The sequence below is a fragment of the Martes martes genome (assembly GCF_963455335.1).
Source record: "Martes martes genome assembly, chromosome: 1".
NCBI classification, from domain to species: domain Eukaryota; kingdom Metazoa; phylum Chordata; class Mammalia; order Carnivora; family Mustelidae; genus Martes; species Martes martes.
The window spans coordinates 202,661,799-202,688,245 of record NC_137888.1 but is presented as its reverse complement, the minus strand read 5'-3'; the positions used below and the strand labels follow the sequence as shown (position 1 = coordinate 202,688,245).

The following is a 26,447-nucleotide window of genomic DNA, read 5'->3' as shown; positions in this document are numbered from 1 at the left end:
CTGGGTAACTTAAAACGACAAGAATTTATTGTCTCATATCCTGGAGGCAAGCAGTCTTAAATTAAGGTGTCGCCAGGCTCCCTCGTTCCTTCTGGGAGCCCTGGGGGAGGAGCGTTCCTTGACCTCTTGCAGCTTCTCGTGGTTCCCATCGTCCTCAGCCTGTGGCCGCATCACTGCAGTGTCTGCCTTCCCTGGCGTGTCTCTGTCCCATCATCTCAGAAGAACACCCATCATCGGGTTAGTGCCCACCCCGCTCCAGAGTGGCCTTGCTTAACTTGATCACATCTGCAGATAACCCCATTTTCAAAGTCACATCCCCCTGTCCAGTGGTTAGGACTTGGACATCTCTTTTTGGGGGGACATAATTCAACCAGCAACAGGAGCTTTGTGAATGAGGCAACAGCATGGTGAAGCCTCTGAGCCCAGCTCGGGGTAGAGCATCCCCCTCGACCGCCTGACACCCTCCACGGACACCCCCGTCTTCCCACTCCACCACACTCCTCGGTGCACTGGCATCATACTCTGCCTCTGTCACGGAAATTTCAGAGCCCAGGAGTGCTGTTTGCCCGTGTGCAGGTGGACCCCCAGGTCTGGCATCTCTCTGAGTTGGCCTGGGTCTTGCGGTTCGTCTTGGCCGAGGAGTTAGCATGCCTGCCCTGCTTGGCACCGGCTCGTGTTCCTTAGTCAGGTTTGCCGAGGTTGGTGCTCCTGCCTGGCTTGGCTCCCACTTTGCTGTGGTACGGGGCTGCCCCATGCATCCCTGTGGTCCTAGCCCGCGGCATGCATGCAGCTGTGAGATGCGGGGGGCCACAGAGAGGGAACGATGCTCTGGCCAGGCTCCACGCTGGGCGGCAGGCGGGGAGAAGCCTTGGGGGCTCTGAGGATTCCACGGGGGGCACAACAGCCGTGTGTTGTGACCCCATCATGGGTCCTGCAGCCCAAGGAGGGGACCTTGGTCCGAGAATCCTTGTTGGAGGTAGTGCTGACACGCAGCTTCTGTGGAGCCCGGGGTAAGTGTGGGGGGTGGAGAAGGGCCTGTGCTGGTAGAGGCTCCTGGGGAAGTGGGGGCCAGAGGGCCCAGTGAGGAGAGGCCCTCTGCTCAGGTAGGCAGTTGGGCGAGACTCTGGCTGCCACTTGCAGAGGGGGTTGGGGTCTGCGGAGTTGATTTAGGTGCCCAGGCAGGAGACTTCTGCATTTGTGGGGCCAGAGGTGCTGGGGCTCAGACCTGGTGGCTAACGGTGGGAGCAGGTGATGGCTGGGGGTGGCAGGGCCTGGCACTAGAGCAGGTGTGGGAACGAATCAGGGGACTGTGTCCCAGGGGACAACGTGAAGGTGTGCACAGGTCAGCGTGCATGAGTGAGTGAGCATGCGCATTTGTGAACAGGTATGCATACAGGAGTGTGTGGATAAGTAGTGTGCACTTGTGTCTGCGTGTATGCCTTCGGCAGCTGGGTGTGTATGAACACGTTTGTGTTGGTGTGTATGCCTGGGTGTGCATGCATGCTTCTGTGATACACATGTGAGTGAGAGTGTGTGCATATGCTCGCCTGGGCTCTCTGTACAGCCTCCTCAGGAGCCTGGCAGGCGCTGGGTGGGAGGCATGAATTTGGGGGCTCCTGACAAGTGTGAGGTGGGGCGGGAAAGAGGGCTGCTGGATCAGAGAGTGGGCATCCAAGTGGGCTTCAGTCAAGGGCCAAGGAGGGGTCCCCCCACCCGGCACCCGCTCCCAGGGGGTCCTCTAGTTTACGGGGGTCCAGGGTGTGTGGAGCTCAGGACAAGGTCTCTCTCTTCCAGGTTCTCTGTCCTGGGTGCATTAATAGCTTCCAGATGGCAGTCCTCGGGGTCAAGCCTAGCTTCAGTCCTCTCAGGGGTTCGTGAAGAGGATCAGGGTTGCCACCGTACCCCGCATGCAGGGGCAGAACCACTGTGCGCTGGCAGAGCCAAGGGGCCAGGCCTTCCTGTCCTCAGGGGCAACCCCCATGCTACCCCAGGCAGCTGTGACACTGCTCCTGTCCTCCTGGGCCCGGGGAAGGAGGTAGGGAGCTGATGAGGCTTGGGGATGAGGCAAGGCTTCTTGGAGGAGGGGGCTCGGTGTGCCAGCCCCAGGCTGGGACACAGTCATCCCAGAGCTGGACAGGTGGAGGGACCGCCACAGACAGAGGCCCCGAGGGTGAGGGACTTGGCCATCTCCTGGAGCAGGAGGAAGACCCGGGAGGTGGAACAGGGAGCAAGGGCCAAGATGGCAAGGCTCGGCCAGCGTGGTAATGGGGTCTGGTTTGATTTTCACCGGTCATCTATTTATTATTGAGATGACTTTGAGAGAACATAAAATTAGCCGTTTCAGATGAACAACCAAATGCCGCTTAGGACATTCACAGTGTTGTATAGCTGACACCATCATCTCATTCTGAAATATTTCTGTGACCCTCGAAAGGAAACCCCATCCCCATGAGCAGTCACTCCCTGCCCTGCTCCCTCAGCACCCGGCACCTGCTGATCTGCTTTCTGTGTCTGCGGACGTGTCTGTTCTGGACGTTTCACATGCATGGAATCATGAACCATGTGGTCTTTTGTGACTGGTTTCTCTCACTGGCCATGGGGTTTTTGAGGTTCTTCTGGGTTGTAGCGTGTGTCCGGGCTTCGTTCCTGTTCATGGCTGAATAATTCCATCATGTGGATGCCCTGTGTTCTGTCTATCCGTTCATCCGTCGGCAGACCCTTGGGCTCTTCCCACCTTTCTGGCCGCTGGAAACCTGGGTGTGCAAGTGTGGGTGTAGCTGTTAGTCTTTGTTTTGTTGGGGTGTGTGCTGAGGATTGGAGTTGCTGTGTCATGTGGTAACTCTGTTTAACATGTTCAGGAGCTGCGAAACTGGGGTCAGGTTTTATTTTAAGTAGGGTGGCAACCTACTGGTGTGTTTAAAACAAGAGTGTAAGGTGGTTTGTACTTCATTTTTTTTTTTTAAGATTTTATTTATTTATTTGACAGAGATTACAAGTAGGCAGAGAGGCAGGCAGAGAGAGGAAGGAAAGCAGGCTCCCTGCTGAGCAAAGAGCCTGATGCGGGGCTCGATCCCAGGACCCTGGGATCATGACCTGAGCCAAAGGCAGAGGCTTTAACCCACTGAGCCACCCAGGCGCCCCTGGTTTGAACTTCATTAATCAAGAAAAGGAGAGGAAGCGTTCCTGGCAGCGGTGTGCAGGAAAGGAGAAGGCTTCGGGCAGGAGAACTGGGGAGGAGGTGGTGTGGGTGTCCCAGTATGAGATGACACGGGCTGGGACCAGGGGCGAGTCACACGTGGCCCTGGAGGTTGAGTTGCTGGGACTTTCTCCTGGAAGGGACAAGGGGGAGAGGGAGAAGGGGGCCTGAGTAGACCCTTCAGCGTTCCCCTGCCAGCCCTTTACCTCCTCGGGGCAGTGCTCAGGCTTGGCCCCAGCCCAACCCGGCAAGCCCTCCAGCCTCACCTCTTCATGGTCTCTCTGCCATGTCGCCTGTCCAGCTACCCGAGCCACACATGGTTCTGTATGGGGCCTGTTTCACCAGGCTGAGCTTGTGGTCTGAGGGCAGTGAGGCAGCCGGAGGGCCAACCCTGCTCCGTCCCCTTGCCTGCAGTGGGTGCTGCCCCCGGGTATGTGGGGTCTTGGGGGGCTCGGGGCAAGACAGGTATCCAAGGGGGACAGAGGGTGTCTGGGTGGCCTCCAGGATCCTGCCTTCCAGACCACAAAATGGCTTTCGTTGTTATTATGTAACTCCATAGTTGTGCTATGTCTAAAAAATGGAGCATAAAGCTATTTTGGGCCCGTGGTAATGAGGGCATCTCGCTTTTGTCTTATCTTCCCGTGGCCCCTGCCAGCCATCTGGGGGGAGGCAGCATTGAAGGAGCTGCTCACAGGAGGTTTCCTCCCAGAACCCCAGCAAGGCTATGTGTCAGCATGTGGGTGCCGTTTTCAAAAATCATTTGTTTGGTATCAGCCCGCGGCAGCTGCTGGCAGACCGCCCTGCAGTACCTGGGATAGGGGAGGCCGGTAGGCGCTGCCCGCCTGGCAGGGGAAAGGCTGACTTCCGTGTCGCCTCTGGGACCCCCTTCCTTGAGGCCGGTCGGGCACCTGTCAGAGACACAGCCTGCTGTTTTCCAGGTGGGCCGGGCTTGGGGAGGTGTGGGACCCGCTCCTGCGGCAGCATCCCTGTCTGGCTCCCTGCCTCTGCCGGCCGGGGGGCCACTCACTGGGAGGCAGCCCCCATTTCTAGTGGCCGGCGTTCCGGCTGGTGATATGTGTTATCCAATTGGTGACGAGATTTAAAATTAAACTGCGAAGGATCTGTTCCCTCGGCTACAAATAGAGACGTGTACTCGCTGCTCCAGAAGCTGCGTGCACCTTCGGGGTGTGTTCAGAGTCAAGGCGGAGAAAGGACAGGTTTTAAGTTTTCTCTCGCTCTCTTCTACGTACTGCACGCATGTACGTGTGGGGTCTCGTGGCCATTCTTAGTGTCCTGGGGCCACCGTAATAAATAACCACAAAGTGGGGGGCTTAAACACCGGAAACTGATTCTCTCACAGTTCTGGAGGCCAGAGGTCCAAAATCAGGGTGTCGGCAGGGTTGTGCTCCCTCCAGAGGCTCCCCGGGAGAGATTCCTTCCTTGCTCCTTGCAGCTTCTGGAGGCTCTGGCATTCCTCGGCTTATGGCTGTGTCACCCAGTCTCTGCTCCCGTCTCTGCGTGGTCCTCTCCGTGTCTGTGCATCTCTGTCTGCTCCTTCTCATAAAGACACCAGTCAAGGGATCAGGGCATGTCCTACTCCAGTATGCTCTTGTCTTAACTAATGTCATCTTCAGTCTCCAAATAGGGTCACATTCCCAGGAACAGGGTGGTCAGGACATGGATGTAGATTTTGGGGCGACACAGTTCATCCCACAACAGATCCTCCACCGGGTGGGTCCCCTGGCCCTCAGTGAGGCCCGTGGAGAGGTACAGCAACATACCTGCCTTACATTCAAGCACATGGGGATTACCTGGGTCATGCTGAGGCCAGAGGCTCAGCCAAATGTAGGTGGGGTCTCTGCTGTCTGGGCCCAGAGCCATGGGTTTTGTGGACAAGCACTGTGGGCCCCTGATGTCTGTGCACAGGCTCACTGCATCCTGGTCACCACGTGACACTTCCCGTGGGAGAATCATCTGTGCACTCTGTCTTACCAGAGAGCCCCGTGTTGCAGATGGGAAAACTGAGCCCAAATGATTACAAACTGGGCTGTGATCCTTGGCCAGGGACTGGCTGGCCAGGGCTGGGCATGGACATAGGCCGTGTGCACACCGGACACCCCTTGCTCTCCGTCAGCCTTACAGCAACCCTGGTGGAGCGGTTTGCATGGTATCCCCCAGACATCTGTGTCCGGGTCCTAAACCCCAGAATATGTGGCCGAGACCCACTTTAGAAAAAGGGTCTTTGGAGATGTGACTAATTTAAATATCTGGAGATGAGATCAACTGGAGTAGGGCGAGCTCTGAATCCAATGCCTTGTGTCCTTCTAAGGCCATGTGAGGACAGAGGTAGAGGTTGCTGTGAGGGCATCCACAAGCCAAGAAGCACCAAGGATTGCCAAGAGCCCCCAGTGTTTATTTTTATTTTATTTTATTTTATTAAGATTTTATTTATCTATTTGACAGAGAGGGAGAGAGATCACATGTAGGCAGAGCAGCAGGCAGAGAGAGAGGGGGAAGCAGGCTCCCTACTGAGTAGAGAGCCCAATGTGGGGCTCAATCCCAGGACCCCGAGATTATGACCTGAGCTGAAGGCAGAGGCTTAACCCACTGAGCCACCCAGGCAACCCCCCCTCCAATTTTTAAATTAAGATAAAATTTACCATCTGTTTTTTTGGAGATTCTTCTCCTTTATTTTAGAGGAAGAAGGCAGGCATGTAGTGGGGGAGGGGCGGAGGGCAAGAGAATCTCAAGCAGACCGCCACCCACATCCCCGCCCCCCTGCTGAGCGTGGAGCCTGACGTGGGGGCTTGATCCCACGAGCCCGAGATCCCAAGAGTCAGACACTCAACTGACTGAGCCCCCCAGGAGCCCTAAAATTCACCGTTTTTAAGTGAATAGTTCAGTGGTATTCAGTGTATTCACATTTGCAACCAGGCTGTCTGTCTCATTCCAGAACATCTTCATCACTCCTGAAGAAAAACCTGTCCCCGCGAGCACTCTCCACTCCCCACCTCTTTACTCTTAGCCCCTGGCACGCATGCATCTGCTTTCTGGCTCTGTGGATTTGCCTGTGCTGGGCATTTCGTATACATGGAATCACACATGATGTGGTCTTTTGGGTCTGGCTTCTCTCACTCAGCATAAAGTTCCCAAGGTTCGTCCATGTTGTAGCGTCTGTCCAAGGTTTCCTCCTTTTTATGTCTGAATGATGTTCCACATCCCATGTACAGATGGGCCACGTTTTAGTTACACCTTCATCATGGGGTCGTTTCCCCACCTTGGCCGTTGTGAATGGCCCATCTACGGTTTATACATTTATTTACCCCTGACCTTCAGCCTCCCACCACATCTGTCCCTGTCTGCCCCAGTGTTCCTGCCCCTGAAGCCGGTGCTCAGGAAGTACTTGGGAGCCAGGTGTGGATGCAAGAGGCCCTGGGAAGGGTGAATGTCCGTCCTCCTAAGGCCAGCAGGTACAGAGCACTGTGGGGCCATGGGGCCACCCAGCCTCGGGACATGTAGCACCACCACACCCCAGTTTAACATGACAGTTTTAATGTGACACAGTTTAACATGTCAGACGTTTGTGGCTGTGGCCGCTTCAGGGCGGCGTTCCCAGCAATGGGCTTGGTGCCTGCTGGCTGGGGGGATCCTGTGGGGAACTCTAGGGCATGTGCTTATCTGTTTGGTGTTTCCTGCCTTGGGGCCCTTTGGGGGTGGGGATGCCTAAAGAGCCATGAGCCCTTCTAAGCGGGGGGGGGGGGGCTTCTAAGCAGGAGGGCTGTAGGGTCCAGATGGACAGAGAGGGTCGCCCGCTGGCCGCCATTGCCTCAGAGCCCCTGGAAGGCCAGACATGAGTCAGTGTGTCAACAGTCATGACCTCCCGCATCATGTGGAGGGAAGTGTGGTGCAAACACAGGTCGCCAGCCTCCTTGAGGGCCCCCTCTTTGCAGAGGCCAGGACGACGCGACAGTGACAGCCATTAGGTCTCAGGCTGGGGCGGAGGTATGTTGTTTTTTGTGCTTGCGGGATGTCAGTTTCATGTTCACGTTAAAAGAAAGAGGTAGCAGGGTGCTGTCTGTGTTTGGGGGGGATTGGGTTTCCTGGTATGAGGTTGGGCTTCAGGGCCTACCCGCCTGGCCTCAGCTTCCCCTGGGCAGGGGAGATGGCAGCCCATGTGCTGGCTTAGGGGCACCATGCCTGTGCGTGTCTCAGGGCTGCTATAATGAGGGACACGCCGGGGGCTTACAACAGCAGAAGTTTGTTATCCCACCATCTGGAGGCCAGAAATCTGAAGTCAGGGTGTCACAGGGCCACACCGTCTCCGAGGGCTCTGGAGGAAGATCCTTCCGGGTCTCTTACAGCTCCTGGGGGTGCTGGTAGTGGTAGTTCCTGGCTTGTACCATGTGACCCCAGTCTCTGCTTCCATCTCCACATGGCCTTGTCCCTGTGCGTCCTTATAAGGACACTTGTCTTTGGATTGAGGGCCCACCCGGAAAATACAGGAAGATTTCTTCTTTCTAATATACTTATCTTAATTTATATCTTAAGACCCTGCTTCTAAATAAGGTCAGTCACAGGTTCCAGGGGTGAGGATGGGGACATAAGTTTTCCAGGACTCCTGTGAACCCACTGCACGTACCTGGGTTGACCCACCTTGAGTGCTTCAGTGACACCCGCATGATGGGGGGGCACCGGCTGGGTCTTGCTGTTACTGTGTTCTTGATTTTGTCAGTTTAGGGGCTTCCAACCCTGTTGCCTGCCTACCCCCCAACCTGTTCGTCTCATCATGGTTACCTGCCCCTCCCATCCTTGTGCTCTCAGCCCTGTCCGGAGCTGGGGAGGCCCCTCTGTCTTGAGTATACCTGCTGTCCATATGTGGGATCACACACCTGCCACTCCCCTGACCCCTTGGCCTGAGTAGGGGGAATCTCCTCTCTAAACTCTGTGGGGCACCTGGGTGGCTCAGTCATTAAGCATCTGCCTTCTGCTCAGGTCAGGATCCCAGGGTCCTGGGCTCAAGCCCCGCCATCAGGCGCCCTGCTCGGTGGGAAGCCTGTTTCTCCCTCTGCCACTCTCCCTACTTGTGTTCCCTCTCTTGCTGTGTCTCTCTCTGTCAAATAAATAAATAAAATCTTAAAAAACAAAAAAACCAACTCTGTGGGGCATCTGCACCCTGAGCATCCCCCTTCCCCAGCACCATCCAAGTGGGGTGTCCCTCCCCAGGGTCTTCGGGGAGCCCTCCCCATTCTCACAGAACCCCTCACTGTCCAGATCATTGCACTGACCTGTGTTCAGGTTCATGTCAGCCTCTGGCCTGGAGGGGATAACATGGAGTGTTGGGCCCTCCTTTGAGCTCAGGTGGCCTTGGTCACTCCAGTTATATTGTTCTCCACAGCCCTTCCTGTGTTCTGGAGAATTCCTCTCCTGTCCCAAGGGGCATTTATGGGGCTGCTGGCCACCCTCCTCCCCCACCTTCAACCCCCCCCCACTCCAGTGTCCAGCCCCACTTGGGGATGTCCCTGGAAAGGGAGTGGCCTGGCCTTATCCTAGGGCTGCCTGTGCCTGCAAGGACGGATCTTTGCAGAGGGGGACTTCCCTCCATGGAGGCACATGTCGTCTGTTCTTCTCCAGAGTGGAAGCTCCGCCCTGGCCTGGCTCCGTCCTGCAGCACAGTTTAGCTCCTTGCTCTGAGGACTGATGGTGCAGGAGCATCTTTGTGCATAAATCCGTATTTTGGATGATCTCCCTCAGGAGAGCTTCCCAGAAGTGGAATTACTGGGTCAGAGGGCAGGAACGTTGTTCAGGCTCCCTACAGACCCTGCCAAATGACTCTCCACATGCTGCCGGCCACCTGCCTGGCAGGGTCCCAGTTGTTTCCGCGGTGGCTGTTGGGTGCTGGGTGGGTCCATATGCCACCCACCTTTACCCCTCTACCCTCCGCTGACCAGCGGAAGAAATGGAGGCTCAGGAGGGGTGGGTGCTGCCCAAGAGGCCCTAGGATTGGCTGCAGGAGAAAGCCGGGGGCTTGAGCAAGAGGGTGCTGCCGTTGTGGGGGGTTCTTGGCAGGGGGTCCACGGCGACACAGGATGGGGTGACGACGATGGGTTGAAGAGTGTCCCCTACCCCCCAAATTTTTGTCCGACCAGAACCTGCAAATGAGACCTTTTTGGAAATAAGGTCTTTCAGATGTCATCAAGTCTGCGTGAGGTCGACCTAGAGTAGGGCGGGACCTCAGTCCAGAGACTGGTGTCCTTACAAGAAGACAGCACAGAGACACACAGGCAGAAGGCTGTGTGAATGTAGAGGTGGGGGTCAGAATGAGGCATCCACAAGCCCAGGGACACCACGGAACTGCTGATAGCCTCCAGAAGCCGGGAGAGAGGCCTGGATAGATTTCTCTGACAGACCTCCGGAAGGGTCCAGCCCTGCCACACCTTGATTTCAGTTGTCTGGCCTCTGGCCTGCTGAGGGAATACATTCCTGTTCGAATCCCTCTGGTGTGTGGTCCTCTGTCACGGCAGCCCCAGGAAACTTGTCGAGTTCCCAAGAGTGGGAGTAGACAGAGAGCCTCTGGGGTCAGGATCCCTGCCCTTGGAGAAGCTCCTCTTTCCCAGTGCCCTGCCACCCACCGTGTCCTCACCCCTCTCCCTCTTTCTGGCTCTATGTTTTTGTTATGAGGCGAGGAACTTTATTGACTTTGTCCCACACTTTATTCCCAGGCTTTTTCAGCTTGATTAACTGTGCAGAATGGGCGGTGGGGGAGCAAAACCCCTAAAGAGCTGCAGGGTCCAAATGGTTTGGACTTAAAAATATCAGCAATCTAGATCTTATCAGCTCCCCAAAGCAAGTCACACTAGGACGTAGTCATAACCAGCAGCTCCAAGTGACTTGTTTAAGCCTGGTCTTTAGAAGTTGACTTGATGCCATTTGCCTCCTTCTTGAGGCCCCCTGGCCATGAGTCCAGCCCTGTGGCCTCCCCAGAGCCTCTCGCAGAGGCTGGGAGAGCTTCCAGAAGTCACAGGTGAAGCCAGCTGCCGCTGGCCCTTTGGACAGGGCCTTGATGTGTGCCAGGGCCGGCTGCCTGTCTCAGGGGACACTGGCCAGCAGCGAACATGCTCGGCTGTGCTGTGGGAACGCGGCACTCAGACGGATGGGGGGTGGGGTGCCTCTCGGGTGTCGGTCATCCTGTCCCCTTGTGGGCCAGTCGGCTTTCTCTCCCGTGGCCACCCTGACGTGGAACTAGGGGGAGCAGTTAGGGGAATGTAAAAAGCCACCGGAGCAGTGCGGGTTGTCCGTGGCTTCCAGCAGATGACAGCAGAGGCGACCTGTGTCTGTTGTTGGCTCTGCTGGTGGCGCTGGGCTTTGCTTTTGAGCCACGTTTGGACCCCCGACGAGTACTGCCCCGTCTCCCACTTGGGGCCCTCACACCTCCTCCGGGCCTGCCTGGGCACAGGCGGGTGAGTGAATGCTAGACCCCCCCGGCCTGCCATGCGTAGCCCCCTGGGGGTCCAACAGTGACGTGCTGCAACCCTGCAATCAGTGTGTGGGTGAGGGATGGGAGGGGTCGTGCCGCCCAGGCCCCAGCTCACCAGATCCCACCCCAGGCCTGTAGGCTGTGGTGCCCTCACGTAGGCCAGAGGGAGGCACATGAGCTGGGGCTGAGCTGTGTTTTCTGTGAGACCCCACATTCTCCTCACTCCACCTCTTGCAGCCCCCAGGACCTGGGGCTGGGGTTGGCATGAGGTCATGGATGGAGGCTCCCATGACCTAACAGGTGTGTTTTGGGGATGGGCCCTGCCGCAGTTGCTGATGTGCCGAGACTCCCTTGGCTGGTGAGCCCACTGTGGTGTTACCAGCCCCTGAGTCACTATCCCTCATGCCGCCCTGGTCTGGGCCCCAGAGCTGCCCAGCCTTCCCCTCTGCAGTGCGTGCCCATCAGACCTGGCCTGGCCTTGTCCGTCCTCCCTCTCTCCCTGGGCCTTCACTTCTGCCCCCGCTGTTCCCTCTCCCTGGTCCCTTCCTAGCTCATTCTTTGAGGGTCCCCATGGTCGGCTCTCCCCAACTGTTTAGTTTTCGGATCCCCTCTTGACCCAAGCTTGGCTCTGAGTGGCCCTGCCTCCCCGTGGACCCCCATGGACTCTGCTCTGCAGCGGTTCATTTCCTGGGGCTGCCACAGTAAAGAACCGTCAGCTGGGAGGCCTAAAATGACGGAAATCTGTTCTCTCACAGTTCCGGACAACAGAAGTCAGAGATCGGGGTGTGGGCAGCATTGGATCCTTCTGGGGCTCCTGCAGGGGGTATCTGTCCCAGGCCTCTCTCCCAGTTTCTTGAGGCTTCCAGCAACCTTTGGGGTTCCTTGTCTTGTGGCTACATCACCCTGATCTCTGCCTCCATCTTCATGTGGCCTTTTTCGTGTCTCTGTGTCCTCTTATCTTTTAAAGAGTGTTTTTTTTTCTAAGTAATCTCCACACCCAATGTGGGGCTCGAACTCACCACCCCAAGTCTGAGTGGCGTGCTCTACCGACTGAGCCAGCCTGGTGCCCTTCTGTGTCCCCTTCTTGTAAGGACAGAGGTAATTAGGGTTTAGGAGCCTCTTTAAAGCCAGGATGATCTCATCTCCAGAGTCTTAACTAATTTCATTTGCAAAAACTCTCTTTCCAGATGAGGTCCCATTCTGAGGTTCTGGTTGGGTGTGAATCTGGGGGGCACTGGTCAGCCCAGTGCAGGGGCTGAGCTGATCCACCTCAGGCTGTTCCTGCTCTGTCACACACCCTCGCAGCCACCTGAGCTGCTCTCTGGGTGCTCTCCCCACTGCGCCAGCCCATAGCCCCGGCGAGTAGCCGCGTCATTTTATATTGGGGTAGTGGTGCCCCTGATTTCCCACCATCGTGGCTCGCTAGCCCGGCAGCCCCAGGGGAGCCTGTGCTGTTTGTCGCTCCCACCTCACTGACCCTGGGGCTCTCCAGGGCCAGGCCCCGAGCAGGTCTTTCCCCATAGGCCGCAACACCCTGCACCCTGGGGGCTCCTGCTGGGACACTCCTGGGGTCCCCGGGCTTTGTCTGGGACTGGCTAGCGGGGGGTGTTCCCAGAGGACTCAGCCTGAGGTTTCCCATTCCAGGGGTCACTTCCTGGAGATAGGCTCTGGTCCCTGAGGTGATCACAGGGGCCTATCAGACAGACACCAGCAGGCAGCATATCTGTGAGAGGGTGTCGTGCACTGAAGCGTGTCCCCCAGATTCCTACGTGGAAGCCTTAATCACCAGTGTGCCGGTGTGTGGAGACAGGGTCTGTGCGGAGGAGGTGACTAGGGTGCATTGGGGTCATAAGGGTGGGGTCCTGATCTGCTAGGACAGGCATCCTTATGAGAAGAGGGAGAGTGAGGAGAGAACATCCTCTCCACCCACATGCACCACCCGGAAAGGCCACATGAGGACACGGAGAAGGTGGCTTTCTGCAAGCCAGCAGGAGGGCTCTTATAGGGACGGCACCCTGGTCTCGGACTTCTAGCTTCCAGAACTGGAGAAATAAGTGTCGTTCAAGCCGCCCAGTTTGTGGCATTTTGTTAGGGCGGCCAGAGTGAATACAGAGGGTTATTTTAGAAGGAGGGGGTTGAGGAGAGCTTCTTAAGGAGGTGATGTTTGAGCCGAAACCTAAATCATGAGAAGGAGCTCCATGGAAGTTTCCAGAAAAGAATGAGTTGGGTGCAGGGGCCCAGAGGCAGAAAGCAGAGCATTTGAAAGGACCTTGTTGGCCTTGCTGGAGAAAGTCCCTGGATTGTAACTGAGGCCCCCTCCTGTCGCCAAGTGACCTCAGGGCAAGCCTGTTGTCCCTCAGTGTTTCGGTTTCCCCCCTTGTAAAATGGAGGTGAAGCTGTGTCTCCCCGTTCCAGAGCTGCTACAAGTCCCCACCCAGGTTTGGCTAGCAGCCGGCTGGCGGGGCCGGGGTCTCGTTCACAGGGAAAGAGGCCCCCGTGAGCCAGCTGTGCTATGCTCAGGCCCCGAGGGACCCTTCACACATCCCAGCCGGAACGTCTGTGCTCAACAGCCGCCACCAACAAGGGAAGCAGAACGTGCTCACAGAGGACCCTCTGATTCAGCCGGGGCTGGGAATTTGGCAGCGGCAGTGGAGCCTGATTAAAGGCATTCCGAGGCGCACTCGGTGTTTGTGTATCTGGTTCTGTATTTACACTTTGGGAACGAGTGAGGAGGCAGCTGGGGAGTGTCTCAGTCGGCCGGGGGGCCGGGGGCAGGGGTGACTCAGCCTGGAATCCACGCTCGGCCACACGCCTGTGACGCTTTCATTCATTCCCTCATTCATTCAGTATTCCCTCCCGCGCTCAGCGGACGCTAGATGAGCCACTCCAGCGTACCAGCACGCTTCCGCGGGGTCAGCCGGGTGCTCCTCCCTGCAGAGCCCTCTCGGGCAGCCAGCAAGGGGGGACCGCCAGCGAGGGGGGACCGGGGCAGCGAGGGACTTCAGAATTAACTCACAGTGTACCAAAGAGCTGACTCTGAGATCTAGAAAGCTCCTGGAAGGAAGCATAGGTGTGAATCAGCCCAGACTTCGCTGAGGAGATGGGTTTTTATTTTTTTAAGATTTTACTTACTTGTCAGAGAGAGAGTACAAGCAGCGGGAGCAGGCAGAGGGAGAAGCAGGCTCCCCGCTGAGCAGGGAGCCCGATGTGGGGCTTGATCCCAGGACCCTGGGATCACGACCTGAGCAGAAGGCAGATGCTTTGCCGACTGAGCCTCCCAGGCGCCCCAAGGTGATGGGTTTTTAGATATGACGGTAAAACAATAACAGGGGTGCCTGGGTGGCTCAGTCCGTGAAGCATCCAACTCTTGATCTCAGCTCCAGTGTTGGTCTCAGGGTATCGAGTTTGAGCCCTGCATTGGGCTCCATGCTGGGCAGTTCATTCCCTCGTTCACTCCTAGCCATTTACCCAGAGATTTGAGGATAGGGACTCAAACGGATACTGGTACTTGCCTGTTCCGTCACAGCAGCACTGGTCACAATTGCCAAAGGGCAGAACCAGCCCAAACGTCCATCAGCAGCTGAACTGGTAAGCCATATGTGGTCCAGCCCTACTGTGGAGTATTACTCAGCCACAAAAAGGAGCAGATCCCCGACACATGCTACAATGTGGATAAACCTTAAAAATGTGGTTCTGAGAGAGGAGCACCTGGTTGGCTCAGGGGTAGAGCATGTGACTTGATCTTGGGGTCATGAGTTCAAACCCCATGTTGGGTGTGGAGATTACTTTAAGAAAACAAGCAAGGGGCGCCTGGGTGGCTCAGTGGGTTAAAGCCTCTACCTTCGGCTCAGGTCATGATCTCAGGGTCCTGGGATCGAGCCCCGCATCGGGCTCTCCGCTCAGCGGGGAGCCTGCTTCCCTTCCTCTCTCTCTCTGCCTGCCTCTCTGCCTACTTGTGATCTCTGTCAAATAAATAAAATCTTAAAAAAAAAAAAAAGAAAACAAGCAAAAAAAGTCGTGCTGAGTGAGAGAAGCCTGTCATAAAAGGTCACATGTTATGTGATTCCATTTAGGTGACACGTCCAGAACAGGCAGATCCGTAGAGACTGAAGGCAGGGTGGTGGTTGCCAGGGGCAGAGGGATGGGGAGTGGCTATTGATGGGAATGGGGTCTCCTTTTGGGGTGCTGGAAACGTTCTGGACTTGGATGGAGGGGATGGTTGCAACTAACACTGCGTGTGTACTGTGTGCCACTGAACCATACGTGCGGAAAGGGTGCATTTTTCTGTTATGTGACTCTTACTTTGATGAATGAGTTGAGAAGGACAGAAAAAGCCAACACGGACCTTCTTGGTCAGGCACCCGTGCATGCCCAGCTGTCTCCCCCAGAGCCCCGGGTGCCCGAAGCTCTCCAGAGAGTGTTTACTCTGCCTCCCTCTCCCCGGGTGGATCTTTGCCTCTGCACTTGGGCAATGGCCCTTCTCCCTTGGGCCTCATTTTACCAGTGGTGGGGAGGGCGTCCAGGTAGTCCTGTGTGTTTGTGGGAGAAAAGTGGTCCCTGCTTGGGACTCACAGTACACCTTAGTACCTCCTACACTCGCATGTTTGTCCTAACAGAGGGTCCCCCTGTGGATGCCAAGCCCCTCCTGCCAAGCCAGGGTCCTTGTGGGGCTGACAGATGAGAGGAGAAGGACCTCAGTCCAGTGGGTTTGGACACTGAGCTGTGGAGCAGGGGATCCCGTGCAGGTGCACGGCATTGGGGTGACCCAGTGGGGGAAGGGGTGCCAGTGTGAGCACCCCGAGGCAGCGACCTGCTCTAGTAGTGGAGAACAGAGGGCCAGACCATGCACACCTTTTTTGGTGGTGGCGGGGGGTGGAATCAAGGTCCATTTGGAGCACACAGCTCCTCCCTGGGCCTCTGCAGCATGGCCCCCACGCTGGCCTTGGCTTTGTGGAGGACAGAGCTCAGCCTTCAGCAGGTCTGTTCCCCTTAATCTCATTAGAAGGCCAGCCAGTTGCCATGGCGATTGCTGGGTGGGTGAGGGGGGAATGGGGAGAGCCAAGGGCAGCTTCATCTAGAGAGTGAGGACTGGACTGGGCTGGGCTGGCAGGTAGAGGTGTTGCTGCACTCTGCGCAGGGTCCTGGAGGACTGGGGGACTGCCCTGGAGAAGTGTTGGTGTTTGTCATGCCGGGCCTTTCCAGGGCTACCGGCCCCCATTCCCCAGCCTTGTGGCTTCCCCTCTGCTTCGCTGGAGATACCAGCGGGTGGGGGTTGTGTCCAGCGGGCCAGCAGAGGGTGTGCGCATGGACAGAGGTGGGGGATGTGCACTGTGCTAGAGGATCAGCAAGGTGGGGCTGGGAGAGGCTGGAGAAGCTGCCGTTTATGTAGGACTGGTGTCAGGTTGGGACAGGGGAGGGGACTTTGTGTGGGGTAGTAGAGGGAGGTGGTCTAGGCCTGGGCTGTGTCAAGAAGTGGCGATGCCCTGTCCAGAAACAAGGATCCTCAGGCTGAGGCAGGAACCCAAGTGGCTTTGTACGGAGAGACTTGTGTTGGGTCCCACCTTGATGGCATCAGTGTGGTAGATTTGTCATCAGAGCAATGCTCTGACAGGAGGCTCCCCGGGGAGCAGGTGTGCTCTTATCCTTAATGCCTCTGACACTCTCTGGTCCAGCTGCCTCCTAGTCTGTGGGGTCATGCAGGGGTCAAGTTCCAGAAGTGAAGTATGTGCCCTGCTCAGCCACTCCCAAGCTGGGTGGCTAACAGCCTTAGGCAGTTCCCTTGCCTGGCAAGTCTCGCTTTTCCCATCTGGAAAGTGGCGTGTGCTGATGCTGCTCTCAGAAGGCCTGTCTTGGGCACCTGGGTGGCTCAGTGGGTTGGAGCCTCTGCTTTCAGCTCGGCTCATGATCTCAGGGTCCTGGGATTGAGTCCTGCATCGGGCTCTCTGCTCGGCGGGGAGCCTGCTTCCCCCCCTCTCTCTGCCTGCCTCTCTGCCTATTTGTGATCTCTCTCTCTGTCAAAAAATAAATAAAATCTTAAAAAAAAAAAAGGCCTGTCAAAAAAAAAAAAAAAAGGCCTGTCTTGGTTGAATTGTATCCCTCCAAAACCTCTGTCCATGTGTTTACCCCAGAACCTGGGAATGTGCTCTTATTGGCAGGTGGGTCTTTGCAGATATAGGTAGACGGCTCAGGATGAGATCATTCTTGATTGGGGAAGGGGGGTCCTGAATCCAGTGACAGATATTATAAGAGAAAGGAGAAGGAGATTTGAGGCACACAAGGTGGGGAAGGTCATGTGGGGATGGAGGCGGAGACTGAAGGGATATGGCCGCAACCCCAGGAACCCTCGAGCCACCAGGAGCTGGAACAGGCCTGGGACAGACTCTCCCTCAGAGTTTCAAGAAGGAACCAACCCTGCCCACACCTTGATTTTGAACTTCCATCTCCTGAGAACCATGAGAGAGTAAATTCTTACTGTTTTAAGCCATGCTGTTTGTGGTCATTTGTTATGGTAGCCCTGGGACGCTGAAGGTGGTAAGACTATTGTGATAGCTTAAATGTGCTGAGAAGGACCCGTGGTGGGGACTCAGGGACACCCGGGGTGCCATCTGTAACGCTTGGGGTGGGGAGTCATTTTGTGCAGGGTGGCCAGGGTCTGCGCTGTGCTTCTAGGCCTTCCATCGTGGATCAGATACCTCTGACCCCAGGGCCTGCTGCCGCTTGCCCAGTCAGTTCAGACCTGAGAGCAAGGGTGTTTGAGAGGCAGGGACTGCGCATGTTGTTCTGGAAAGATCTGAGGCTGCGGCAGGCTTGTGGGAGGTAAGGCAGACACGTGGTACTACTTACGGGGGATCTGTGACCACACACAGTCCTGGTGCTGGACACAGTGTGACCAGCAAACTGTGAGTCTTGAGTCCCCACTGTTTGGTGGGGCCCGGATGGGGTTGGTGGACAGGGTCCTGGAGCAAGGGCGTTTCCAGTGCAGCAAACCTGATGAGACCCACTGGAGGCTTCACACAAGTAGGTCTGGGTCAGCCAGGGATGCCAGCCCACCTCCACTTTCCTAATTTTGTCCCAGTAAGGCAGGAGGGTGGCTTTAGGGGAAGTTGAGTGAGGGGTGTTGTGGAACAGTGTACCATCTTTGCAGTTTTTCTGTAGATCTAAAACCTCCGCGATGAAAACTTTATTAAAAACAACACAAACCAAGCTGGAGGCTGATGTGATAGTGACTTGGAGGGGCTGCTCCCTGGGTGGGGTGTCAGGGAGGCCCCCGTGGGATGGGCATGGAAGGGGGCCAAGGCCCTGGAGGTGCACAGACTCAGGGTGCTTTGGGGCCACGAGGTGGGGAGAGCAGAAGGCAGGAAGTTTAGGTACAAGCATGGGTAATGAGGCACCCACCCACCCTCAGCCCAGGCCCTCTGAATCTGGAGTGGAGGCCACTCACATAGTTGGGAGGCGCAGACTCCTGCCCCAGGCTATCAGACCACAGGCCGCAAGCAAGGGGGAGCCCTGAGAGATGCAGGTCTCCTCTTCTAGCACCTGGCCTCCAGCACGTGATGGCCTCATGTGGGCCTCACTTCCCCTTCTGCACTGCCCTTTCCAACAGCCATGAGGGTGGGGTGGGTGCAGGGGGTTTGGGTGGGGGAGGCATCCAAGCCCTGTTTGACCTTGAACCTCTAATTGTATTGGGAGCCATGTGGGCCTTCTGATAGGCGCTTGTGCGGCCTCCAAATGGGCCTGTCACCTGGCTTGTGAATGTCGGCCCTCGAGAGCAGGAGCAGCGGTATTCAGTCATTCCCTTACTCACGTGTCCACACGTGTATTTGTTCCACGAGCAGGTGCTGCTGAATGACATGCCCTGGCTTGGATGCTGGGTTTATGGAGCTCTGTTGGCAAGGCTAGGGGCAAGTGCCATTTGGGGGGGACACAGAGTGAGGACTGCTGGCTGGAAGGATGCACGAGGCCCTGTGGCTTGGCAATAGCAAGAGGCTCGAGCTTCAACCTTTAGCTCATCAGGTCCTGACTGGTGATGTCACTCTGCTGTCCTTCCTTCCCAGGCAGCAGGTTCTTGGGCAGGGCCTCAGGCTGGCATCTTCTCACCTCATTTCCCAGCTCCTGGGGGTTCCTGGCCAGGCCTGGGAGGGCAATCAGCTCCTGCAACATTGGGGGGGGGCCCTAAGACCACACTCAGGTCAGCAGGTCACTTGAGGGACACAGGATTCACAGAAGCTGTTAAATGCTCACAGTTAGGGTTTATTACAAGCGAAAGGACACAGGTTTCAACGGCAAAGGGAAGGGGTGTCTGGGGTGGCATTCCGGAGAGTTTTGTGCATGAACTTCCAGGTGTCCTCCGTCTGTGGAGTCGTGTGGACGGCTTTCACTTCTCCCAGCACCCCGTGTGGCCATACACATGGTGTATTGCCGTCCAGGAATGCTCCCTGAGCCTCGGGGTCCGGGCTTTTTACTGGGGCTTACACGGACCTGGCTGACTGCCTCTCTAGCCCTACAGGGGGCGAGCTGATTCCACGTGGCCCAAGACCCCTCCCCTAAATCACACTGTTGGCACCACCCAGTGTGGCCTGAGAGCCCAGGCAAACAAAGATAGTCTTGTCAGGCAGAATGTTCAGAGGGCTTCCACCTCTCAGGCACTGGGGCCAAAGGCCAGACCTCTCCAGGGCAGGTGGACACTTTCCTGTGTTGCCAGTATGCACCTGAGGACAGGCACAGGGTGCCCCAAAGAAGCGCAGGGCCCTACACACCTCCCACTCCAAACCCAGAGGCTGTGCTCCAAAGCCTGATAGTCCTGTCGCAAAGCAGGGAGGTGGGTGGGAGGCCGTTGCTAGAAAGAAGGGCGCAGAGGTGGGGCCTGGGAGGGCTGGTGTCCCAGCAGCATGCGAGCATGGGCTTCCTGTCAGTCCCCAGTCCTGTAGATCATCCCCAACACCAGGCTCTTTCTGGCCTGGAACATGGTGGCTCTGTGGAGTGCTTGGGCAGGATGCTGGGGCTCCCTGAGCTGGCAGTTCAGCCTCTGACAAAAATACTTGTTTTGTAAGCACTTCCTGTGTCACATGCCAGGCGTTCCCCACCCACTCCTGGACTAATGGGAGGGGGAAACCGAGGCCATGAAGGGCGGTGGGGGGTGGGCACATGGTTCTTGAGGGTTGACTGCAATGCAGGCTTCTGTCACAAGGCTCAGACACAAGCCTGTGGGTGTCTTAGGTCTGAGGTGACTCGTGCCCAGGCAGGGGTGGGGGCCCTACCCTGCTTGGTTTCCCCCTTCCTGGGGCTGGAGGCTGGCCTATTTCATCTCGCATGACTGTAGGGTGGGAAGGACACAGTGGGGTATTTACGGTGAGGTCTCCAGCCATTGGAGACAGATCCTGGGCTGGGCCCTGCAGATCCCAAGAACCACCCTCGAAGGATGGAATGGGGTCAGTCTCCCTCCTGACTCCACTGTCGCTCACAGGAAACAGCTGTTTACCTGGGTGAGGTACTCTCCTGGGCAGGCGGCCAGTTCCCGAGTCTCACTTCCCCCTCCAGGATCCTGGGCCCCCCCAGGAAGCAGGGGCCGGCGTGGGAGAGTGGGGCGGCGCGGGCAGCCAGCTCACGGAGCGCTGCCAGGAGCTGTTTGTGAGGGAACGTGAGCCGGCCTTGTTGTGTACACAGTGTCGACCCTAGCAACCGCCCTGGCCAGGGCCAGAGCGGACGCCCACCCTCCCTGAGTGCCTGGCCACCACCTCTCAGACACGACGCCTGCCTCCCTCAGGGAGCAGGACAAGTGTCATGGACCATCAGCCCTGCAGGTCACAAGTGGTGCTGACCACACCAGGGACCTAGGAAAGTGGAATCAGCTATTCGAGGGAGAGGAGGCCAGGTCCCAGCCTCACCTCAAGGCAGCCATGGCCAGTCAGGGAGCTGGACTCCTGGGTCTGAGGTGTGGCCCAGTGGGACAGATCCCCATGTAAGTGACGGGGGGAGGCCCATGCAGGCATCCAGCCATCCCAGATGAAGGCCCTCCGCTGGGCCCAACTCCAGGGAGGCCAGCAAGAGAGGCAGAAGGAGCCTGGGGGCTTGGGCAGGACCCCTTACCACTTGGGCGGGATCTGGCCGCCCTGCTTGCCCCGTGTGTGCAGCCGGCGGGATCATACACCCTGTACCTTGAAAGGTAGCACTGGGCTTCTGAGCCAGCCCCTGTGCTTCAGGCCATTGGGAAGACAATTCCTCGTGTGTCCGGGTGTCGGCTCACAGCCTCTGGCCTCTGCACTGGTAACACAGTCTTTAGCTGTGATAAGAAATGGCTCCCTGCATGGGTGAGGGGCCTTCTCCACGGGCTCTGGGTTCCAGGTCTATCCGATACTGTCTTGCTTGTTCACAAACGATGCACAGGAACCAGCAAGTCTCCCCCGAGTTCATGGAGGAAGCCCCTTCAGGGCCCGCTGCCTTGCCTGGGGAGAGCTGCCTGGGGCACCGTGCGTTTCTGGTTCTGTTCTTTCGGGTGGAGAGACATGGGGCTCCTTTGAGTATGTGAGTCACAGGGTCCCACACCCTCTTTGACTGGTGCCATCAACCCCATCGCTTGGTACCTTTCTGGGCACCCCCCTGGGATGGCGCTCTTCATGATGTGCTCAGGAAGGCATCGGGCCCGCGTTGCAGCTGCCAGCTTCTCTTACAGCTCCAGCTCCAGAAGTCTCAGTACCTGCAGCTGGGCCCAAGCCGGGGCCAGTACTACGGTGGGTCCCTGCCCAACGTGAACCAGATCGGGAGTGGCACCGTGGATCTGCCCTTCCAGGTGAGCCCCTGCCCTCCCCCCTACAGCGTCCCACCTGGCGCACATTGTATCCGTGCCCCACCCTGGCCACAGAGCGAGCGAGCGAGCGAGCGTGGGTGCGTGTGTGTCGGCCACTGCGGAGAGCTGGGGTCACCAAATAATTGGTGCAGCTCGCCTCCCCCGCCCCCACCTGCTCTTTTCCTGTCCCTGGGACAGCTTGGCCAGGCCTTGCCTGGATCCCCCTGCCTGTCCTCTGTCAGCAGAGCCCGCAGCGAGGCTGTGGTCTGGCCAAGAGCGTTTCGGCAGCCGCTACACCTGTTGGCCGGCTGTGCGGCATCGGGAACCGCTCGGGGCCTCTGGGGCTTGGCTCCATCCTGCCTCACTAATCCGCAAGCCCAGCAATTCTCAGAAGGAGGCCCTGTGGCCTGACCCCACTTGTCTGCAAACGTTTCTTGGCAGGGACGCACACAACACGGCTCCCGCAGGCCACACAGCCGCCGTGCACGTCCTTATCATAAATAATGAGAGATAAGGCCCACCGCCTGGGTGTAGGGCTGGCCTCTTACCCCAGACTGTGCCCTGACCCTGGTCTGCAGATGGAAGCAGGGGTGAGGTGCGCCTGGGAGAGGGGCCGGGAGCTGGGGCCACCCCTAGCTTGTCTGGGCTCTGTAGGGACAGGTCCACCAGACGGCCACACACCTGCCCCTTTGCTGGGACAGGGCCTCAGAAACAGCCATGTCTATCCATGTGTTGACAGGCCAGGTGGAGCCCAGCCTGTCCCCCATGGAGCTCAGTCCTCCACCCACCTGAGTCACTCCCCAGTTTCTCCTCCTCCCGCACTACTGCTGGAATGCAGTAGGGCACTGGCCTGGGGTCCCCTAGGCTGGCTCGGGGTACACTTGCCTCAGCCCTGTGTCCCCTGGGCTTCTCGGAGCATGGCCCTCCTCAGATGGCCCCCTTGTAGGAGCAGACACATGGGGCCGTTGTGCCGATCCTGAATGTGCTCCAAGAGCCTGACCTCTTTGTCAAGGCCCTTCCTAGTTTGCGTTTTTCCTCCCCTCTTCGTGCCTCTCCCCTTCCTCCGTTTCCCCCATCTCCCTCTCCCTCAAGGGGAGCATCTCTCTGGACAGCCCCCAAGTACGGCCATGGCTAGTGCTGGCATAGAGCCTCCTTGGGCCAAGGGTGCCCTGGGGCCTGTTGGGCATCCCGCTGGGGGGCCGGACGAGGCAGGAGTGTCTCAAAGTCTCGGTTCTTTGCATTTTCAGCCCAGCGGATATCTGGGGGAGGCCCTGGCGGCGGCTCCTGTCTCTCTGGTAAATGAGCCCCTGGGCTGAGGCCTCGGCGTCCCTGGCACGTGTGCGGGTGCTGGGTATCCCTGTGTGGCCACCCCAGTGGCCTGGCGGGAAGTGTCCTGTCTGCCAAACAGAAGTGGACCCACGCTGCACCTTCCCCTGCCCTGTGTGGGGGAGCGCGCGTGGTTGCGTCACGAGGCCCCTGCCTGGAGGATCCGAGCATGGGCGTCAGTGCTGCATGGTTCATCCCTGTGACACATGCACATGTGTGTGTGTGGGTCCCAGGTGCAGCCTGGTGAGCCGGGCTGTGGCCAGGCCCGAGCTTCTCTCTGCCTCTGGCTCTGCTTCAGCTGCCTTGGTTTTCCCCCCGGCCTTCTAGGCGTCTCTGGGAGGAGATGAGCAGCCCCTGCCCTCCGGTGTTTGTGCCTGGATGGCAAGGTTCCCACCTTCCCTCAGTCTCTGAAGTCTCCAGGCCCAAGGCCTTTTGGAGGCAAAAGTGCAGAAAGACCCAAGCTGGCAGGATTCTTTCTGGGTCAGGGAGAAACAGGGGGCCCCAGACTCCAGGGAGAGCTGTCAGCCCTGAACACTGGCGCAGGCGTTCGGACGGGTAGGGAAGAGCAGTGTTTCCAGCCAGTGACAGTCTTCCGGAAGGAAATTGCTTTTGCCTGGCTGCCCAGAGAAGGCAGAAGGGCCCGAGGGCCAGATGGCGGGGCGGGGGTACTGGCTGCCTCCAGAGCTGGCTAAGGTTGCCAGTCTCACCCCAGTCAGATGGCAAGGGGCCTGAGGGGTCCAGAGCCCCAGGGCAGGCAGGGAGCAGACTCCCAGGGGCCCCAGGGTCATGGAGCTGGGAGAGGGAGCAAGGTCTGGCTGGAGGCCTCGTGCCAACCCCAGGTGCTGGAAGGAAGCCCCTTCCGGCCCAGCCATGGGCCAGGGCTCCGGAAAGCGCTTGCACTTGGCTCCTGTGGTGAAGGGATGAGGTGGTGGGGGAGGGTGTGGGGGGCTCATCTCAATCAAGACCGGCCAGGGCTCAGTAAGGAGCCTCTGGGGAGTCAGCACTTGGCCAGGTGGGCCCCTTGACGTCCTCAGCTGGAAGCCCTGGGGGCTGTCTTTTGGCAGGCCCCTCCAGGGATGACGTAGGTGGGGAGAGGAGGCCAGCCAGGCCCAGAGAGAGAAGGCGGAGGCCTGTCTGCACCTGGCGAGGCTGGGGGGCGCTTGGGCCGTCTGCACCCCTGGCACCCCAGCCGGCACCGGGCCCCAAGCTTGCGCTGCCCTGCCTGGCCCGTGCATGCCAGCCGCACTGCACGCCTGCTGCCCGGCGCCCAGGATCCCCGGCTCGCCCCTACCCCGGCAGCACTCAGAGGCTGGGGGCCCTGGCTGTAGGAGGAAGCCTGTCTGGGCTGCAGAATGGTGCAAAGGGTATCTCAGGATTGGGGGGCCCTTAGGTCAGATCCTGGGGGCAGAGCTGGGTTGGGTCTCAGGCCATGGCTGATAACTGTTTGGGTTTCTCTCTCTTTTCTGGTCTCCTCCCCACCCTGCCTCACCCAGACACCCTTCCAGTCCTCGGGTCTGGACACCAGCCGAACCACCCGGCACCACGGGCTGGTGGACAGAGTATACCGAGAGCGTGGCCGGCTGGGCTCGCCACATCGCCGGCCCTTGTCAGTGGACAAACACGGACGGCAGATATCTTTTACCCGGAGGGCGGGAGGGGGGCTATTGGTGACTGCGGGACCCAGAGTCTAGCTGACTGAGCTGAATCAGGGCTGCCCCCATGCTCCGGGGCTCCCGAGCAGCCCCAGGGAGGGCGCAGTTGTGGGGCAACCCTGGCAGAGGCGGTGTGGCTAGCCGAAGGGCCTTGGGCTGGGGCCCGGGCCCATGGGACTGAGGCCCCGGGCTGCTGGGGCATGCAGGCTGCGGGGAGGGTTGGGGAAGGTGAGGTCAGACCCACACTGTGTTGGACGCCTGGCTGGGCAGTGGAACCCAGAAAGACTGTGAGCAGGGTGTCCACATGTTGGGGCCATGCAGAGGGCAGCCTAGCCGAGGCAGCCGGGCCGAGGGGGGTCTGAGCCAGACCCAGACAGATCCAAGGGAGGCTCCATCTGAAGACACAGAATTCTCCTCTGCACCTTGGCCAAGCAGAGATCATCAGAAGTTTCTCCCCCGCCCCCAAGACTTGGCCGCCCCTTGGTGCTTGGCCAGCCAGCACGCACCCCCCCCATCACCAGAGTCTGAGCGGCTGCTCTTGGGACACGCATCCCCCCCACCCCCCAAGCATTCGAGAACAGAGAAGCCTGTCATTTCCCGCTTCTCATTTCCGTGGCTGGGGCAGCCCGACCAGCTGGGCCCCAGACAGAGCCCTCGGGCCCCGGGAGCCACCCTGTCAGCCTAGAATTAAGAGTCAAGACCCAGGTCAGCTGAATGAGACTCCCCACTGCCCCCCACGGGCCCCAGTTTCTCAGCCGAGGCCCCTCTTGGAAGGGGTGCAGCCCGCACGTGTGCTTGCAGGGGGTGAGTGCTGAGTGCTAGGTGGACAGGGCCGAACCCCGGGGGCTGCTCGCAGCCAGGCAGGAAAGGCCCCCGCCCTGCAGCCCCAGCTGTTTGCAGGCTCCCAGCAGCCTGGCCACGAGGTTCCTGGGGCTCGGGGTGGGGCCTGAGCCAACAGTGCTGTCCCCTTAACTCACACTCAAGCGGACAGCTGCCCGTACGGCACCGTGTACCTCTCGCCGCCCGCGGACACCAGCTGGAGAAGGTCAGTGACCCAGAACCGGCCCTCAGCCCTCTTGTTGGAAACAAAAACAAACTTACATCATGCTTGTGCTTGGAAAACCAATATGCAGTCACTTTAAAATGACAAAGTTAAGAAGTCTTCAGAAGTTTCTAGAAATCAGCTCTATCCTTGAACACCAAGGTCATAGCTTTGGAGTCTTCCAGGGATTCTTTTTCTCTTTCCATGACTTTTTTTTTCTTTTATAGACAGAGTTGGGATTAGGTTGGATATTTAGTCTTGTAACTTGCCTTTTTCCATTTAATGTTATATTATGAGTGGTTTCTCATATTGCTGAACAGTCACTGAAAATGTGATTATACAAGTATTATATATTTATTAGCAGAAGTTTAGAAATACACATAAGTGTACCTAGAGGGGGGAAAAAAGTCAATAGTGCCATCATCTACAAAGATTTAGAATAACAATAGTATAGTTAATGTTAATGCCCACAGCAAATAGTGGGATGATTGTGCACCAGTGTGAATATGCTTATATCATGGAAGTGTATACTTAAAAATGGTTAAAATGGTAAATTTTCGGTTATATTTATTTTACCACACATTAAAAAAAATATGTAGGTGATTTCACCAAAGACTGAAAGTAAGTGATTAAAAAAACCCATATGTATATATGAAATACAATTATATGATGTATCATTCAGTAATGTAATTAAACTCCCAGGCATGTATCATATATCAGTTTTAACCATCATAGTTATTAACTGATACAAAACGCAGGGAGCTTTGTGAAGCTTTGTGGAGTCGGCGCTTTTATTCTCCACGTTTTAGATATGAGGAAAGTGAGCACAGAGAGGTCAGGAGACTTACTCAAGGACACACAGCTGATGCGGGGGGGAGCCGGGATCCGGACCAGCTTCTTACTGCTTGTATGGCCCCAGGGTCAGAGGTCAGCTGGCCCAATCCTTTGTAAACTGTTCTTCTCCTTGAACTGAG

At 57.5% G+C, this 26,447-nt stretch overlaps 1 protein-coding gene across 4 annotated transcripts in view; it reads left to right on the top strand.

Moving 5' to 3' along the window:
• The window catches only part of CRTC1 (CREB regulated transcription coactivator 1), a gene marked incomplete at its 5' end in the record, with an annotated part of 73,610 nt that overhangs the window by 22,699 nt on the left and 24,464 nt on the right, over positions 1-26,447 (top strand). Inside the window, 4 exons of one of the 4 annotated variants that reach the window (XM_080806420.1) lie at positions 21,340-21,456; positions 22,701-22,748; positions 24,273-24,406; positions 25,390-25,476. The exons of 2 other annotated variants lie outside the window; for them this stretch is intronic. In XM_080806420.1, the coding sequence (XP_080662546.1) occupies positions 21,340-21,456; positions 22,701-22,748; positions 24,273-24,406; positions 25,390-25,476 (386 nt within the window). Of the gene's footprint in view, positions 1-21,339; positions 21,457-22,700; positions 22,749-24,272; positions 24,407-25,389; positions 25,477-26,447 lie in introns of those variants that run through there. One more of the 4 variants, XM_080806419.1, reaches the window with a different exon arrangement.